At 39.1% G+C, this 18,011-nt stretch overlaps 3 protein-coding genes across 20 annotated transcripts in view; 1 reads left to right on the forward strand and 2 right to left on the reverse strand.

The window, feature by feature from the left end:
• The window catches only part of mark2b (MAP/microtubule affinity-regulating kinase 2b), a 45,388-nt gene extending 38,392 nt beyond the window's left edge, over window positions 1-6,996 (reverse strand). For 8 of the 16 annotated variants that reach the window (XM_079461267.1, XM_079461280.1, XM_079461278.1 and 5 more), the window contains exon 1: window positions 6,085-6,969. In XM_079461267.1, coding sequence (XP_079317393.1) covers window positions 6,085-6,135 — 51 coding nt within the window. In that variant the 5' untranslated portion in view covers window positions 6,136-6,969. Of the gene's footprint in view, window positions 1-6,084 lie in introns of all 16 variants that reach the window. The other 8 variants (XM_079461268.1, XM_079461266.1, XM_079461279.1 and 5 more) reach the window with 2 other exon arrangements.
• A 151-nt stretch (window positions 6,997-7,147) lies between these two features.
• krcp (kelch repeat-containing protein) lies at window positions 7,148-13,022 on the reverse strand. 2 transcript variants are annotated; one of them, XR_013786973.1, is made up of 14 exons: window positions 12,746-12,952; window positions 12,274-12,435; window positions 12,122-12,194; window positions 11,904-11,963; window positions 11,525-11,792; window positions 10,851-10,982; window positions 10,575-10,762; window positions 10,229-10,425; window positions 10,005-10,096; window positions 9,607-9,661; window positions 9,346-9,443; window positions 8,330-8,424; window positions 7,497-8,237; window positions 7,217-7,402 (listed from the first exon to the last, which is right to left on the reverse strand). XR_013786973.1 is itself a non-coding variant. In XM_079461464.1 (13 exons), the coding sequence occupies exons 1-13, from the start codon at window positions 12,805-12,807 to the stop codon at window positions 8,088-8,090; spliced, it is 1,632 nt and encodes a 543-aa protein (XP_079317590.1). In that variant the 5' UTR covers window positions 12,808-13,022; the 3' UTR covers window positions 7,148-8,087. The 2 variants fall into 2 exon arrangements, 1 of the variants encoding a protein (XP_079317590.1); XM_079461464.1 differs by having other exon boundaries at window positions 7,148-8,237; window positions 12,746-13,022.
• A 351-nt stretch (window positions 13,023-13,373) lies between these two features.
• adad2 (adenosine deaminase domain containing 2) lies at window positions 13,374-17,511 on the forward strand. 2 transcript variants are annotated; one of them, XM_079461481.1, is made up of 9 exons: window positions 13,374-13,661; window positions 14,261-14,796; window positions 14,945-15,080; window positions 15,306-15,473; window positions 16,019-16,233; window positions 16,373-16,607; window positions 16,888-17,020; window positions 17,138-17,227; window positions 17,360-17,511. In XM_079461481.1, the coding sequence occupies exons 2-9, from the start codon at window positions 14,289-14,291 to the stop codon at window positions 17,372-17,374; spliced, it is 1,500 nt and encodes a 499-aa protein (XP_079317607.1). In that variant the 5' UTR covers window positions 13,374-13,661; window positions 14,261-14,288; the 3' UTR covers window positions 17,375-17,511. The 2 variants fall into 2 exon arrangements, with proteins under 2 accessions (XP_079317607.1, XP_079317608.1); XM_079461482.1 differs by lacking the exon at window positions 13,374-13,661 and adding an exon at window positions 13,793-13,896.
• Window positions 17,512-18,011: the final 500 nt, after the last annotated feature.

Below are 18,011 nucleotides of genomic sequence, written 5' to 3' on the forward strand. Positions count from 1 at the left end.
TCTGATTCAGTTCTTTTGGCTGGTTACGGTAATAAAACAAAACAATCCATAATTGTGTTCTGAACTGCAAAATCGACTGAGCTGTAAGCCCATTGCAATTTTATGTTCAGATCACTACATTGTCGGTCTTCCCTGAAGCCATATAAAGCTACAGGACCTCAGTGAAAGCAGATTTCCACAGAGCTAATAATATTTTATATGTTCCGTCTAGTAATATATCAGTAATGACAGTGAATCTGATGTAATGCCTACCGCCCCTTCAGATTTCACGGTATGAAAGTGATGCATTTAGTTCAGTGTCTTAAAATGTAACGATTGTATTTTAAAAGAAAATAAAGAGGAAATGTTGTTCATTTTCAAAAGAATAACTTAAGAGTTGCACTAAAACTGTAACTAACCGATGACTAATGTCACAAAGCTACAAAGATGACAAGCTAACACGTATCAGTGTTGTAATTCAAAATCTTTTCATTGTCACCATGAGGGACACGCCCCGCCCCCAATTAATTGAGTACTTGTTTTTCAAACCTGTCCAGTACTCGAAATAAAACATGGTCAAAAATGCCCATCCCTACAATATTGTTGGATGTGTGATGCCACGTGGGCAAATTCATTTTCTTGTGACCTGCCCAATGCAGCAAGACAACTCCCACTAGCTTTCAATCTAAGGAGTGAATGGATCGGAAGTAGCTGTTTACAGTCACAATAAAATTGCAATACAGGAGACTGCGATTTCAGCCAAACTGTTCCTGGCTGTGAAATCGTTTCACAAGCTTCTGAAAGATCTTCATGTATATTTTGTTTTTTTTTGGGGGGGGGTTGTTTATTTTTAACAAATTTCATAGTCAAGTATTCTTTAAACTTTAAGTAACATATTTCATTTAAATCCTGCTTTCAATCGGTAAATACCTGTTTATCCTTGAGTTTTACATTGAGCAAGATAGAAGTGGGTACACTGTACAGTACACTGATGCAGGCAGCTGAGATCTTAGTGTCGATTACACTATACACTTACGTGTTAACATGTCTGTGCTAATATCATTGCAGTAAGTGCACTATTTAGGGTGCATAGCTCCATTTAAAACTCGGCGCCTTCACTTTGCACACATTTAAGGAGAATGGTGTCTGCGATCACTAGTGATCCAGTTATACGCTCCCAGGAGTGGTAAAAACTTTGATCGTAGAAGTTTTGTTATAATTTGGATATCTGTGATATGCATAAACACAAACATGCATTAGAAGACCGACTGAGTAGCTGTTTTTGCAAGTGCATGTCTCTCAGAAACAGTTTGTAGGCTGTCAATCATAAAGTGGATGGTTTCTCTTAAAGTCTTAAAGGGGAAACGCACAAAACAAACCTTTTCCGTTAATGGAAACATTTTCAAGTTTGCATGAAAATGTTAAATATTGCAATGCCATCCCAGAGAACAAACAATCATGTCATGACCCTTTATTGTATCAAAACTCAAGCATTTAGACTTTATTTAGCTTTAAGATTAAATGGCGACGGATTAAACTGATCCAAACAAGGAATTACTCTCCTGCAATCCCTACAGATTACATGACAATAGTTTGTTGAGCATCTAAAACGATTAGATACCTGAAGTGCTGTTAAATAGCTTTGGCTGATTCAAGATATCAAGATTACTACAGTCTAGGGGTGTCCCAGACTAAGGATTTTCATGGTCGAATCAGAATTGTCCCGTCTGGCCTATAGTCGAACCATGCGAGTTTGTGTGCGTGTGTACACCAGGTGGTTAAGGGTGCAGCGCACCATTGATGCACCACAAAACAATCACACATTTATTTACAGAATTTGATTGGAAAGAATATACTTTTATAAGAAATAAAAAAAAGAAATGAAACTAAACTAAATAAGCCAGAATCAAGTAACAATGTGCAAAACAAATGTGCTTGGGCAAATGTCTGAAATGCAGGTGAACAAATTTTCAAATCACAAGCCACAAAAGTCAAATTAATGGACATTTTCCTTAAACATCACGTAACAATGCTGTACTATACAATACTAGACCAGATCTTGCCTTAAAACTATTTTTCAAACAAATGGATAATAATGAATAATTTTTTTACAAGCGGGAATACAACACGTTCATTACCAATGAACTACCAGTAGAGTTACTTTATTTACCGCTTGAAAAGGAGGAATGCAATAAAGCATCTTACCATTTAAACAGACAGAAAGTCCATTTCGCCCATTTTCCTGACGCGCACACATGCTTTCAGTGCAGAGAATGACAAGTTCCAAATATCTGCGCTGTGCTTGCAATATGCAGTGAATTTGGTTATATTACTTTATTATAATTGTTTTGTATCGTGCAGCGCAAAGTTCAGTCTAAGTAACGAACTACGTGTGTTAATTCATATTTAAATGCTCAAACATTCAGTAAGCGCCAAATGTTTTGAAATGGTGTACACATTCATTTGCGAGTCATCTGCGGGTGCGTGTGGAACGTGCTGCTTCTCGTTACCGGTCTCGCAGCACCGAAGACGACGAGAGACACAATCCTGCGCTGGGTCATAGCCAGACCTCTCGCTCATATGCGCTGGGGTTTTGGTGCTCAACCCTAAAAATGTCCCATTCCCTACATCATAAATGATACATTTGGCGGTACAGTGCGTGCCCGTCTGCCCATATAACCAAAATGGCATGATCCCCGTTGCATAACACCAATGCGAATATTCGACTGTTGATCTTTAACTATTCGGGGTCACCCCAATACAGTCTGTAACACACAACAAACTACTGGCTTTAAAAACAAAAAAATCCATAAACAGATGCAACATATAAACAAAACTGTATAAAAAAAACACAATACTACTATAGTATTTTGGATATGTTTATGGGCCAGTATGCTTAGCGAGGTAAAGGTTGTTGGTTCAGTAGGGAACATAAACATACTGATATATCAGAAAATGTATAGCTTGAATGCACTGTACTGTATGCATAAACGTAAATGTTTGCACTTACACGTGTACCATGGTGAATTACAAATTACCATCTGGTAGCATCAATGTAACACATTACCCTGATATGTCAATAAAAGAATACCACATTACAGTACACAGTTTGAGGACTTTGACGAACTTAACTTATAAAGAAGGCGTGATCTGTTAAGCCAAGCATGACATGCCTGACAGTCAACAAAAGCTTAATTTAAGACCCCAAATAGTGATTGCATATTATTATTATTGCCTATAGGAGCAAAAAGATGCAAGGTATTACACACTATTCATGTCGTAAAACATCACAGTGACACCCCAGACCATCAGCTTTAGTATAGCTGCTTACAATAACCAAATGCCAATAACACCATTTATCATCGACAGCTAATTTGACAGAAATAACATGCATCCATTTAACTTCTGGGCAGGATTTGATTTTGTCCATTGGGAATTGGTTGGATCGTGAGAAGTGGGTGCTCTTGTTGTCCAAACCATATGAAACCAGACATGAATAATAATTTGCAGTGGATTGTGGACTATTCCTCGCCTGGAACACCAGCATCCACATGTGAAGGGGCTTTTTAACTGAAGGTCAAGTTCTCCCCGTGAGAGATTTTTGCTAAGTTTTTTGTATGTTCAATAACAGTTAATATTTATGACATTAAAGATAACAAAATGAAAGGCACTGCATAAACAGCACACACACCTTTTTCGCCGTTGGCCAACAATATTTTCCCTGTGTGTGCAACCTAGGTGACGTCAACCAGAAAATAAAGTAATTTTAAAAGCAGAGCCGGTTATTACATTCTGATGAGAGATGCAGACAGACATTCTTTGGAATAACATACAATGATATCATGCACAATAAGCCTAGAAACATGTACTGAAGCCCTATTCGGACGGGATTCGTTTTATATGGGGAGTTGGGGTAAAGTAATTATTACAGGTGCTTCTCAGTAACTTTAGGTCCATCTCAGTAATAATTACAGACACTATAGGAAAAGATTACTGTGACTTTGACCTTCTGTAAAAAAAAGTCTGGCATAACTACCTCAGGTAATACTTATCCAGTACGAATAGACCAGCTGTAAATATGCACGTAAATGTGTTGAAATTAAGTTTTCCGCAGTTGTAGAGTATTGAGGAAGCACTCAGTTGCCTTTTATTTGGTGGGAAAATACACTTGATAAAGCTAAACAAATCTTTTTTTGCCTCTAGGTAGGTTCATTTAATATAATAAATAATTTAACCTATACATACACATACACACACTACATATATATATATATATATATATATATATATATATATATATATTAACTCACAGGTTTTCCTCGCAGATGGTTTGCATTTGTTACAAATGAAGTAATAAAATGTGTCAAATTCATATTTAATAACTTACCATACAATAAGTTATATGAGGTAAGTACTTGTGTAATAAACGGGGGGGGGGGGTCATTCTCACAAACGGTTGCTTGACTTAAATACATGATCTATAAAGTAACGTCATACGCACATGACAACAGGGGATCGAGTTACCCCTCCTGACTTCCTGTGGTACACAATCCCATCCAAATAGGGCTTAAAAAAGTGAATCTTTTTTTCTGTTGACTTCAACCGTTGCAAAGCTGGATGATGGTTTAGCTAAAACCGGGGTTAAAGTGGTAGTTCACCCAAAACTAAAATTCTGTCATCATTTCCTCACCCATTGTCATTTCAAGCCTGTATGACTTTCTTTCTTGCGCAGAACACAGGAGAAGATATTTTGAAGAATGCTGGTAACCGAACAATGGCGGCTAACATTCACTTCTACAATGGAGGGAAGCCGTGTCACACTGTCCGTATTCAGCACAAGAAAGAAAGGTCATACAGATTTGAAACAACACAAGGGTGAGTAAAAGAACGAATTTTTCAGAGAACTGTGCCTTTAAGAGAAGCAGGTGTAGGGCTTTCTCTCTAAATCTGCGCTGGGATTCCAGCGATCTGTAACACAAGCCTGTGGTGTCGGGTCACAGCACCAGTTAGGTGACATACTGAGGACAAAAAAACCTCTGCCTTCACACTTATTTGGGTCGCGTGTGTTTTCGACACCACAGTGCTGGTGAGAAGACTGACAGGGTCCTCAACACAAGGTCGTTTGATCCACATGTCCTACTAACACAAACACCACTGTCAAGTTTCTTGTTTTAAGTGACGAAAAAGCACGGCAAAAATATAAGATTACGTTCCCAAAAATGCAAACCATGATCCGAGTCATAGACATATATATGCTTGCAGCCTCTGTTCAAAGTCCGATTCTTATGCAAAGCACCCTTCCCTGCTCCCGAACAAAAACCCATAGTGAATAATGCAAACTAATAACACATTTTCATACCTCTCCTCCTACAGAGCAGGCTGAAACTCACCCACGACCTCACTTGTATGATTAAGGTTTCATACGATTGAGGTATGAAACCTTAACAAACGCCCTCTGAAGAAGAGGTTAGAGAACTCGATAGGGCATCCACAAATCGGGACAAGGAGATAGAGGCCATCTCTCTTCATTTCAGCACTTACGACACACACACACACACACACGTTAGTGATGTGCAGCTTCCGTACTGCATGAAGCACACTTGGCATTAGTCACAGGGCATGAGTTTTTATGAGCGTCGAATCTGTTTGTCCTCCTCAGTCTGAATGGCTCGGTTTTTCATCCTTTGGTAGTCACACTGCAATCTGCGCCTTATCACATTGAGAGGGGCAAGGCTGCGTTCTTCATAGTTTCTAAGACACAATAACCACCCGTTGACTCATTTTTGCAGTTTTAAACACCCGAGTAACTCCATCAGTGAGAGCAAGGTGTTTATCCATTGAAATACCGTAAGAACGTACATGGATAAAGTCAGTCATACCAACTTTATAACACGAGCAGTAAGGAAGATGAAACCTCGAAAACCAACCCATAGACAGTTAAAGGAAGTCGCGTTGAGTGAGGTGAACTCTTCCTCGACTTGTTTCTTTCATATTCACCTGTCACATAACTTCAAATGCTCAGAAGACAAATCACATCGTCCGCAAAATGCAGCAGTCAACTTAAATGTAAACGGTTATGCTAGTTTATGAGAAGACGTGTCTCACCTGGCTCGATGAGTTCTCTATAACACCTACTCCTTGAGGCCGGGTTGACATTTTCGCCCAGGATTTCTCAAAAACAGGGTCAAAGGGGGAAATTAAAAACGAGAAGAGGTTTTCAGTGGCGGACAACCATTTAGAAGCTGGTTATCCGAGGTTATTCGCGGCGTTTCGGATAGATCAACGTTGCTAGCTAGCCAGAACTAGCCACGCAGACAGAGATCAACAAGTTGAAGCCCAGCATTAGTCCATATGTAGAAAAAAACTCCCAAAGAAAGGATTTCCGAAGGATCTGAAGTCCTCCTATAAACGGAACTGTCGTCGATTTGTATTTGCTTGGCTTGCAAATCAATCAACTGGATTTAAAAACAATTCCGATACTTCCAGGTCCTGAGGACGGTTGTGGAGATGAGGAAAAGAAAGCAGTTTGCTCTGTACCTCTGCGTGGCATGCAATGTACACACCGATATAAAGTGTTAGGCCGACAAAAAACCATTTACAATTTCTCCGACCTTCAAAAAACAATAAGTGTAAACAAAAGGTGAAAAAACTCGGTTTCAGACAAACGAAACAAAAGTCGCTGGAGTGACGACAGACGTACAGAAAAACAACCTTGAGTGTTTATAGCGAAGGTCTTAACAGACGATTGCTGGGTTTCAAAAATCCCGAAAAATCCTCAAGATCCACAAAACCGTCTTCTATCACTCAAGGGTGCTCAGAAGCGGTTCTTGTATAAAATAAAGCGGATTGGCCTTTGCGCTGGGACTCGCGTCCAGAGACAAACATCCACGATCAGGTTGTAAAATCCATGATTGGTTGCGGTGGTGAAAGTGGCTTCGGCGGAGGGGATCGGTGTCGTACTGCGGCCGAGCTGCTCAAACGCTCGTGCCTGATGCCGGAACAAGCGCGAGAGGCAACATGGCCGATCTCCGGAGCGCGCTGGACGGGGAGGGGCGGCGGATCCGTGCGAGGATCCTCTCTAGGCGTTAATCGGTCCTCGCATACTGCGGTATTCGCTGCTGTACGGGCGTCTGCAGACGTCGGGTGACATCATGTGGTCGTTGTTGCCGTGAAGATTTTGAAATACACGCAAGGCGCCCGAGGAGACGTTTTGAGATGGTCCAACGTGACAAGTAGCAATTAACCAAAGAAATCAGACAATGACCTTTAAAACGTTTAATTTTTAACAGTTGTCATAGAATATCTGCATTAATACATCATAAACATAACATTTCACATCAAACACTCCATAGTAGGGATCTACAACCACCACGGTATCTTGTAATAGGCTCGATGTCAGGTTTAGGTATATAAAATCCATCTCCTTGAAAAAAATCATGGAATTAAGATATGCACACAATAAGTTACATATACCAAGTCTTATGAAGCTATGCAATAGGAATTTATGGGGAACAAACCTAAACTCAAGTTGCACACTGCGAATCTTTCACTGAAACTCTTAAGTCTGGTTTGACGGCAATGACGTTTGCTCCAAAGGAACTCCTGAAGGAATGACGTTTATCAAACTCATTTAAGTACAACCTGAATTTATGCCTCATAAGGTTTCATGTGATTAGAAAGCTAATGAGAAGGCCAGACTTTCACTTAATATCGACTTCAAATCTGTCAAAGTTGTTGTACAGCTTCAAACGCTGAACATAGCAATAGTTCCAGTACCTGAAAGTGTGCTAAATAAACAGTAATGACATCAAATAATAAGTCGCCAAAGTCTTGGTGACTTATTCCGAACAAGCTGCCTGCCTCCTTTATCCTTTAGTAGACAAGCATGATATAAAACAGCATTTGTTTGTGTGCAAACTATGGAGACAAAGTAAGTGACATATTGAAAATACATGAGTAGCACACTATTACATGTCTAAGGTAATTACACGATTTGAACCATTTAAATAAATCCACAAACATAAAAATATAGAAATACGAAAACATAAAATGTATATAAAACTAGGTGATCTTGGTGTCTATATGTAAAACTTAATCCTAACAAATATTTATTCTTGTCTTAGCTCTTTTACTGGCATAGTGATAAGGTCAGAGAAGAAGCTCCCTTCATTGTCACCCCCACCAAAAACCAGTAGCATTTGTGAAGCTGGGTCTGAAAGTCCATTTTTTTCCTCTTCTTCTTCCTCATCTATAGATTCCTTTAATATAGGAGACAAGTAATAATCACAGTTAAACATGTTAAGACATTAACGGATTTGTCTATTCTGTGCATAATTTTAATATGAAGTACCTTTTTGCATGTGAACGGCATGGTAAAGACGGAATGTCCGGCTCTTGGTATGGAATTCAGTTGAGGTAGAGTCAGAGAAGACCAGCAACTAGTGTCTGAAACACAACCCGATTTAGAACAATAGGAAATATGCTAAGAATCAAAAAATCTAGAAACCTAAATTCCCACATGTTTTATTCACCCTCAAGGCATCCAGATTGAACATGAATGGAAGGCAATTTTTGTAAAGCTCCAAAAAGCACATCCATTGATTAAAGAACTGCGTGGTCTTAAAGGTCTTCTGAAGCGAATCGACGCATTTGTTTAAGAGAAATATCCATATTGAGGGTGTATTAACGTTAATGTCAAGCTTCCGTTATCCCTCAACTGTGGTTGAACCAGAGGCTTGGTTTTCTGGCAAATGACAGTGACAAAAGCATCACGCCCATAGGAGAGGGTATCTTATTGGATCAAAACGAAAAATGCTACGTTTGTCACCAGAACATGGTCATTCTTCCAAAACTTTCCCCCATTCACTCCCATTCTACCGGAAGAAAAATGATACATGGTATTATAAATGGAATTATTCTTTAAGTCATATTCATTCAGGATGCCTTGAGGGTGAGTAAACTTAAAATCACTTATAAAGCCTTAAACTGTTTAGCCCCTACCTACATAACAGAGCTTCTATCACACTATAAGCCATCACGCTCTCTAAGATCTCAAAACTCTGGACTTTTAATAATACCTAGAATAACTAAATCCACCAAAGGGAGGTGGGGGATTCGGTCGAGCTTTCTCATACGTAGCACCTAAACTCTGGAAAAGCCTGGCCAACACTATTCAAAAACACTCGCCAAATTTAAGTCTAATTGCGAAGTGCTATATAAATATAATTACATTTAATAAAAAAAAGTGATTATATTGCTCGATCAACAGCATCTTTGGCATGGTAAATTACTCCTATATTGAGGATGGTTATAAAACTCGAGCAATTATGGAGCAATAGAATTAGGACAAGAACATCTTAGTCTCACATGTGTTGAAGATGAATGCGTCACTCAGAGCATTGTTCCCATTGTAGCCCCCATGGATCAGGAAACTGCTTTCTGAGACTACAGCACAGCCATGCCAACTGTGATACAGAAAGTTAGTCTGAGGTCAATCAATCAATAGGGAAAAACAGTTGCCCAACCAAGTGCATTATTATAAAAGGGCTTCCAATACTATAATGTTACTTTATTTATTTACTATTACTCTTGAGTTTGTTAGTCAAAGTAACATGTAATTTCAAATACCTTCTGGGAGAAGGGGCAACTCCACTAGTCTTAACAGCAGAAAATTCCATCAAGCCTGAAATAATAGTGATTTTACAAAATATGAACATTTAAAACCCTTGAAGTAATTGTGAACTAACAGTACTTATTAAATTAGACATATTCAGAAAACCCAAACATGCACCATTACATGTCCTAAAGCCTCACTAGCATTATGAAAAATGAATTTTAACACATTAGACGGACAAAAAAATGACTTGCGAGGTAAAACTGAGCCCTAAACCTAAAACAAATTGGCACAAATACAGTAGATATCAGTAAACATAAGATTGGATTAATTCCCTTGGTAGACTTTGTTTGGACTTCAACACACAGTGTAACTAAAGTAAAAGCAAGTTAAAAATTCTCAAACAATTTACCAAGGTCAAGCATGAACATGTCATTGAAGCAGACAGGGGTGTCCCATCCTCCAAACACGAAGATACTTCCTTGCATCACACATGCTGAGTGTCTGGACAAATGTATAAATATCCATTCACATAAAAGACAATTTTAATAATCACGCATCTTCAAATATTATACAAATGCAACTTGACTAAATTTACAGACATTGAGCATTTTTTAATATTCTATTGTGTCTTACCCAGAGCGAGGAGCAGGCTTCTCTCCATTGACAATGGGCTGATACCAAATTGCCATTTCAGGGTTAAAGATGTAGATGGAGTCACTGCAGCCATCTGGCTGTGGATGGGGGCGAGGAAAAACTCCTCCAAACACAAAGAGCTCTCCTCTGAACATACTGCAGCTGTGATAGGCCAGCGGTGGCACTTTACCCTGTGCCTAAAATGGTAAACAAGAGATTTATGTAAATTTGTTGAATGATAAAATGTTTCACCTTTAACATAAATATGCAAACGTTATCTACCTAATCACAAAAGGAAGATTACAGGCAGGTTTGTTGTTAACCTTGAAATAAACTGCAAACTAACCTCCACCAAAGTCCAGCGCCAGCTTTGTGTGTCTAGGATGTGCACATCATTGAACCATTTCTTGTGCTTTGAGCCACCAAACACAAAGATACGTTTTGATTCTGGATCATAGGTTGCTGTGTGCCCGATACGAGCCTCAGGGGTGGGTCCTTCAGCCAGAGTTTCGGCAGGTACCCAGGATAGATCCTCTGAAAAACATCAGTAACAGTTATAACCAAAGAGTGATAGCGTGGCAACTTACAATGCAATACCAACTTAGGACTCTTCTAAATTTACCTGTGCACAGTTTCCAAATGGGATCTTTGCAGAACTGCATTCTGGAACCTTGTCCTCCAATCAAAATGGCTGTTTGTGGATCAATGGGACAGAGAGTCTGACCCCAGCGACCTGACGGTTTGTCCAACGGAGCTGGAAAAGGATGTTAAAGGAATTGATCACTTTCAAAATAAATGTTCATGATAATTTACTCAACCCTGTTGTCATCCAAGATGTATATCGGCCATTTTCTAAAATAAATAAAAATGTATATGCTTTATAAACACAAATGTTCACTTTGCTCTGTTCTGCGAACCGCAATCAGAGAAAGTGTGTGTTTATAAAGCATATACATTTAATTTTTTTAGAAAATGACTAATCGTTTCGCTAGATAAGACCCAAATTCATCGTCTGGTATCGTTTAAATCCATTTGAAGCTACACTGAAACTGTAATTTTCAACCGTTGGAGTCCATTGAAGTCCACTATATGGAGAATAATCCTGGAATGTTTTGATCAAAACCATAATTTATTTTAGACTAAATAAACAGGACAACGGGGGTGAGAAATTATCATGAAAATGTATGTTCAAAGTGAAAAATTCCTTTAAGCATAAAACACACAATTCCTAACAAAGCGCACATGCACGTAGAATCCTGGCCTGATCTTTATATGCAAGTAACAAGGTTTACTTACCAGTCTGTGAAGGAGTTTTGGCCTGCTTGCCTTTAGCTTTGTGGCTCAGAGAAGTGGCAGCTGCAGTCTGTTCTTCTTTTGGGGAAAACAGACGTGTTTGACCTCCCCGGGGATTGTTCTTGCCCCGTCTGTGAGGTGTTGCTTTCTCTGAGCCATTAGGACAAATGTTCTCCTTTCCTCTACCTTCATCCACCACATCTTCCTCTTCCCCCTGTGACCTCTTCCTCTTGCCAGGAAACTCCCTCAATGCCACGATTGTAGGGTTGCACTAGAAAGGCATTGCAAGCAAACACTGACATGAGTACTAGTTAATATATACCTTTGGTGTGGTGAATTAATGCAATGTGTGCAAGTCAGGCAAATTTAAATCTCATCTCACCTCTGGTGTGCATTCCATCTGTGAAATTGTCAGCACCTGGTCCAATAATTCACTTGTACACTAAGGAAATATGATTGGAGAATTTGTATCAAAACATTATGAACAGAATAGACAACTGTAGTCGAATCCCCATAAGTTCTCTACACAAGTCGATGTCCATGTGTGTTCTTAATTTCACAAAATGAATCTAGGCTTTGTCATTTTTAACTAACACCTACTTGGTTGACTTTAACAGTTAAGGTTGCTCCTTTAGACCATACACCATCTTCAGTAGTCTCCCATGAAAGACATCTAAAAACACCAAGAGAAAACATTTAATAAGAGGTGTTGGTCTTCATCACAATAGATTTAATCTAATAGTTATGCTTACTTGCTAAATGGTGTAAGCTTTGACATATTAATGGGGATGTTCTCTTCATCTGTAAGTTCGACTGAAACCGAATCTCTCTTTCCCCAGTCTCCTCTGGTGAAGAGAACGATTTGCTGGACAAAAGGCTGGATCTCAACGGAGTTCTGCCATCCATTACGACAGCTGCGAGAATTGATAAAGAATCATGAATCATGTCAAACAAAGCAAATGTTATACATTTAAAACTGTATAAAACAACGAGGTGATCGCAGCACCATGTAACTGGCGCCTATAGAAAGAAAGAACTTAAGACGCGGGAGACAGACAGTATGATCTCTCAATAATGTAAGTTAAGTTATACAATGTATAAAACAAGGCTCGGTCTCTGAACCGCTGTATCATGTAAGATAGACTTTCGAGCGGCGTAGAATGAGAATCATATCAATCGTACACACAGCCTAGCATGCGTGCTCAATTCAGTAAACAACATTACCTCCAAATGAGTCGCGGTGCCTCATCTACTGCAAATACTGCATAAACGCCAAAGCCTTCCATTCGAGTGCGTTTAAATGAACTCTTTTTCAGCAACGCTGATACAGTAAATATCCTAAAAACACCAGACAACTACTAAATCCAAAGGTCTATCTCCCGCCAACCTGCCGCGTCCCGCAATAAATATAAAACTCGCGCCATCCCCAATACTCTAGATTCACGGAGCTCAGTGATTGGATGAGTGGGAGGTGGCATAACAGAATTGACCAATCCAGTAGAAGAAAACGAGACACTTCCAGTCGTATAAATTGTTGATTGACAAGCAATGTAGCCAATGGATGAATTACGCATGACAGGCGTTGTTTTTAATGTACAGAAAACGTGACAGAATTCTGTTGATAAATTGAAAACACACTTATTAATATACTATCAACCCAACAAATTGAATCAAATAAAACGTTTTAAATAAACGAAGAGTTATTTGAAGTTACATTTTAATTGTAGGTTTGTTTTAATTGTTACATCATGCCAGTACCGATTTTGGCTAAGTACGTGTGTCATTGCCTGGCTGGACATGGTCACCATGCGGGGATTTCACCACATAAAGTGAAAGACAAAGAGATGAGGCCACAGAAATGAGTGTTGCTCCCTAACACTGCTCAATGGCGACATCTGCTGATCAGCTTTAGATCCTAAAGGGTTAATATATTTAGGAAAACCGGCATACGTTACATTGGAAAGTCATTACATAAGTTATTTTCCGTATAACACGATTTTAGTAAGACGCAATCGAACATTATAAAGTACAACAAATAAAGCATAAATAGAAAAAAAATTGAACACGTCATTGTTTCCCAACCCCTGACCTCGGGCTCTCCCTGTCTCTGTGGTAACTGGAAGGAGGAGAGTGAAAGCAGGTAAAGTTAAGGTTATGTGCTGATGGCCTACTTTTATTTTTCTTTAATCTATGGTTTAAATAAATCGTCAACAAAATGCTTGATTCGTGTACAATATACAATATATGCAATATACTGTCACGTGACTGCAGTGTCGTAACGTTGACCTTTTGCTTCATAATTAGCGAGCGAGCGAGAAGTGATCAAGGCTTATTAATAACTGCACGTGACAATTTACAAGCATCTACTAAGTCAGGTAACGTTACAGTTAAACAGCGTGTAAGCAACTCCGGTGTTGTTATTAAACGACACGCAATGCAACAATTTAACATTTAAAAGGAAATCAAGCTTCGAGAGACTTTTAGCTTTTGGGCGCAGACCACGAGTTTGTTTATTAACATACATTTACACAATTACACGAGTTCTTAGGAATTCTTATATGCCTTAATCTATATCCAATGTAGTATTTCCTGTATCTAAAGGCCCGACCAAAAAAGAAACAGTTCTCAGAATGTATGGCTGAAACGAGTAACGAGTAAAATCCTGAATGAACACAAAAATGTTTCTTTCAACGTGTGCAGTCTCTTAACGTGAACATAAAATGCCGTGTATCAATCCAGGTTATAAAACGACACCCCACAGAAGATAATGGCAAATCACAGTGGCAATGCAGAGGGGAAACGTCTTCCACGGATGGCTGCCACATTTATGATGCGCTGTGCCTCTGAGCGCGAGCCCACCTTTGGCATCCACAGGGCCAGCTTTAGGCCCCTCGTCCCTTACAGGGAGTCTGAAGATGCTGGAGAAGAGAGTGATTCCACTAGACCAGACCTCTGTTACCTTGGTGATGAAGGGGAAGCTTCTAGTGTAAGCCCCCAGACTTCAGAAATCCAGCCACTGGAGTCTCCACCCCAAGTGGAGGACCTGGGATCTGACAGAGACTCTCCTTCTGCATGGAGTCTGCCTGAAATAACAACAGGGGAAAACATCCTGGAAGGACTGGAAAACACTGCGCATGAGCAGTCTGTGAAGTCTACAGACTGGCACAAAAAACGCATAACGGCTGTATGCACTGAACGATTCGACAGGCTGCTCAGGGAATGTCCAGAGTACCACAGCACCAAGAGCTGCTTCGCTGCTTTTGTACTGGAGAGAGGTAAGCATCCGTCCACCTCCAAACAGTACGATTTGGCTGTGTCAGAAACGTTACAGTCGCCTTGTGTGTGTATATAATAAACATACAATCAGTTTTAGAATCGTTTCTATCAATGGTTAAATATGTTTGATATGTGTGTGTGGCACAGGTGGGCAGCGCTGTGACGAGTATGAAGTGGTAGCTCTGGGATCAGGTCTCGGCTGTTGCAGTGGTTGGCTTTCTTACACAGGCTCTGTGGTACACGATTGCCATGCCATTGTCCTTGCACGCAGAGCCCTCAAAAGGTGAAAATAATTAGGTGTAGTGAAAGACCGGGCAATACAAACAGGGTTATAACAAACACTTATTCTACATAATTTTTGCCTAAACATATTTTATGCCAAATGAAATGATTTGAAATGCAACTTCTTGTATTTCAGAATATTTATGCATGTTACGTAAACGTAATAATATACTTTTGGTCTACAGTAATTTAAAAGAAATATGTATTTCCTTGTGTGATGTGACAGGTACTTGTACAAGCAACTCCTGTTGTTCTACAGTTCTGATCCAGAACTGCAGCAGCGCTCCATATTGGAAAGCATTTCATCTGAACGACTGCTTCAGCTCAAACCACATACATACCTTCACCTGTATACTAACAAAACACCTAAAGGAGCTGCTCACAGCATACTTCTGTAAGTATACCAGAAGCTTTGTAGATAAAGGATTGCATTAGTGGCAAAAGTCATAAGTTCGATCGAAATAAGCACACATTTTGATTAAAGAAAATAACAAATTGAATCCGTGTAAATCAATCAGACTGAAATTGGCATCTGCCAAAACATTTAAAAAGGTCAAAAGTGTGCTCCTAAATGAAAAATATGTCATCACCCTCACATAATTTCAAAATGTTTCTTTCTACTGCAGAACACAAAAGAAGATATTGAGAGAATGTTGCATGAGAATACAAAAGAATGTTGTAACCAAACAACATTTGCCCCTATTGACTTACCTTGTATGAACACAAAACCACAGAGAAATGTATCAAACTATCTTCTTTAATCTCTTACAGAAGTTATATACAGGTGTATACATGGTGACAGATTATCTGTCTATGGTATCTCCTTTAAATTGTAGCCAGTTGTCTTTAGTTTGTCAGATTGTGGATGTTATAGAAACTAAATATATCTTATAGATACAGTAATAAATAACTCCTTTTATATATATTTGTCTTTAACAGGAAGTCTGAAAGCAGTGCATTCTCCTCTCTGAAGCTGCAGTGCCATGCCAGAGGCTCTCTCATTCCCGCTGCCTTCCTGCTTCCCAGCATCTGGGGTGCTCGCATCTGCTGCATGTCCAGCAGCGATAAACTCACCCGCTGGACCGTCACTGGAGTGCAGGGAGCGCTGCTGAGTCATTTTATTAACCCAGTCTACATTACCAGCATTGTACTTGGTAAGCTTTGAGCATCAGCAGATTGCTGAACATTTCAGAATGTCATTTAAAAAAAGACAGAATATTTGTCTGTAAAGACCATTTTTAAATGCCAAAAGAAAAGTTATATTTGCTATCTCTTTCTTCGACTGTTTCTTAGGTGATTCCAGGCACTGCTCAGAGAAAGTGTCTGAAATTATCAACAAGCGCCTGGGCACTGGCTGGAATGATGCACTGCCACCTCCATTCAAACACACCACTGTGCTTTTTCTGAGTGAAGCGAATGTGGGGCCTGTCGAGAGCTCAGACTACTGCAATAACCTCAGTGTTAACTGGTGTTTGGGTGACTCCAGTATTGAGGTTTTGGACTGCACCACAGGATATGCAATCAACAAGTCAGTCGTGCTGTTTTTTCATTTTTGATACACTACATATAGATACACTGGTAAAAATGTTTACTTTAAGGATTAAGTTTACTCTATTCATAACCTTACTTATGTACACTATGTACATGCCCACTATTTTGTTTTTTAGAATTATATTTGGCGGGTATGCGGTACAAAACAATAGATTGAAAAAATAGCTTTCGAATGATTAACATTTAATCGTGCCATCTTATTTATAAACTGTAACTTATTTCTACACTAAGATTGCATTTGAATTGATTTTTTTCAGTTCTCCATTTGTAAGTGGTCCTGGATTCTCCAGCAGACTTTGTAAACGAGCGTTTTACTTCTGCTTCAGGAAAGTCTCAGCACTGGCCAGACATCATGACTTTCTGTCATTGGCCACATACTCCAAAGCTAAAGTATGATTCTTTAGTTAGGATAAGTATCACGGTCGATTTAAAAGTTGTTTTTGGTAAATACTACGGTGTGCGTCTGTAAACGTAACGCACTGTTAAACTGTTTTCTGTTCTATCTAGATGGCTGCTCATCTATATCAGGAAACCAAGACTATGGTCAATCTACAGTTCTTGGCCAATAACACCGGACCTTGGAACTCCAAACACTTGGTAGATTGCTTCCTTCGTTAAATGACAAGCTAAACCATGCTTGGGGTTCTCTTAGGATGCCAGCAATTTCAAGCTTCAACTGTAGGTTTAAATGTTCGATGTTCGGCTGATGGCTATCTTTGCTTTTTATAGGTTGTTGATGCTTAAAAGCAGTCATGTTTCATTGTGTTCATTATTAGATATCGAGGTTGTTGAAAGGTATATAAGTGTAGAACTTGTATATTTCTGTTGAAGATGTTTTTGTTCCAAAATGTGAATAATACCTTAAAGAGTCCTACCAACTTATTTGACTGTGTGTTATTTCATCTTTTCATGCTCTTTACTTTTGCATTGTTTAGATTGTATGGTGTTTTTGGTATAAAAGGAGGGACGTGAACACAATGTTACAGTAGTTTTACTGAATGTCGAGAACATGTACAATAGGCTCATGCCTCCCATATTTCATGTTGACTCTTATTCATAGTTTGTAAAAAACTAAAAATACATTGTGAAGATGGTTCATTGTATCAGAGTATTGGAATGCATGTATGATTTCTTGAGATATTATCATTTGTAAACGTCGTTTTATTGTCAACAGAGCAGCTACGTTCTTCCTTTGGTCTAAGAAAGTAACTTAAGTAGTTCTCGCAAACAAACATTACTGTTGTGCATTTTGAGACAAAACAATGGTACTGATAGTATTTTTAAGATATGTCAGTGCATGAACATTTATTTTAGTCTGGGACTATAGGCTACTCAAAGTGAAACTAAACTTACACAACGTATAGCACCGAAAGCATACAGA

Source organism: Barbatula barbatula, assembly GCF_947034865.1.
Source record: "Barbatula barbatula genome assembly, chromosome: 1".
Classification (NCBI taxonomy): domain Eukaryota; kingdom Metazoa; phylum Chordata; class Actinopteri; order Cypriniformes; family Nemacheilidae; genus Barbatula; species Barbatula barbatula.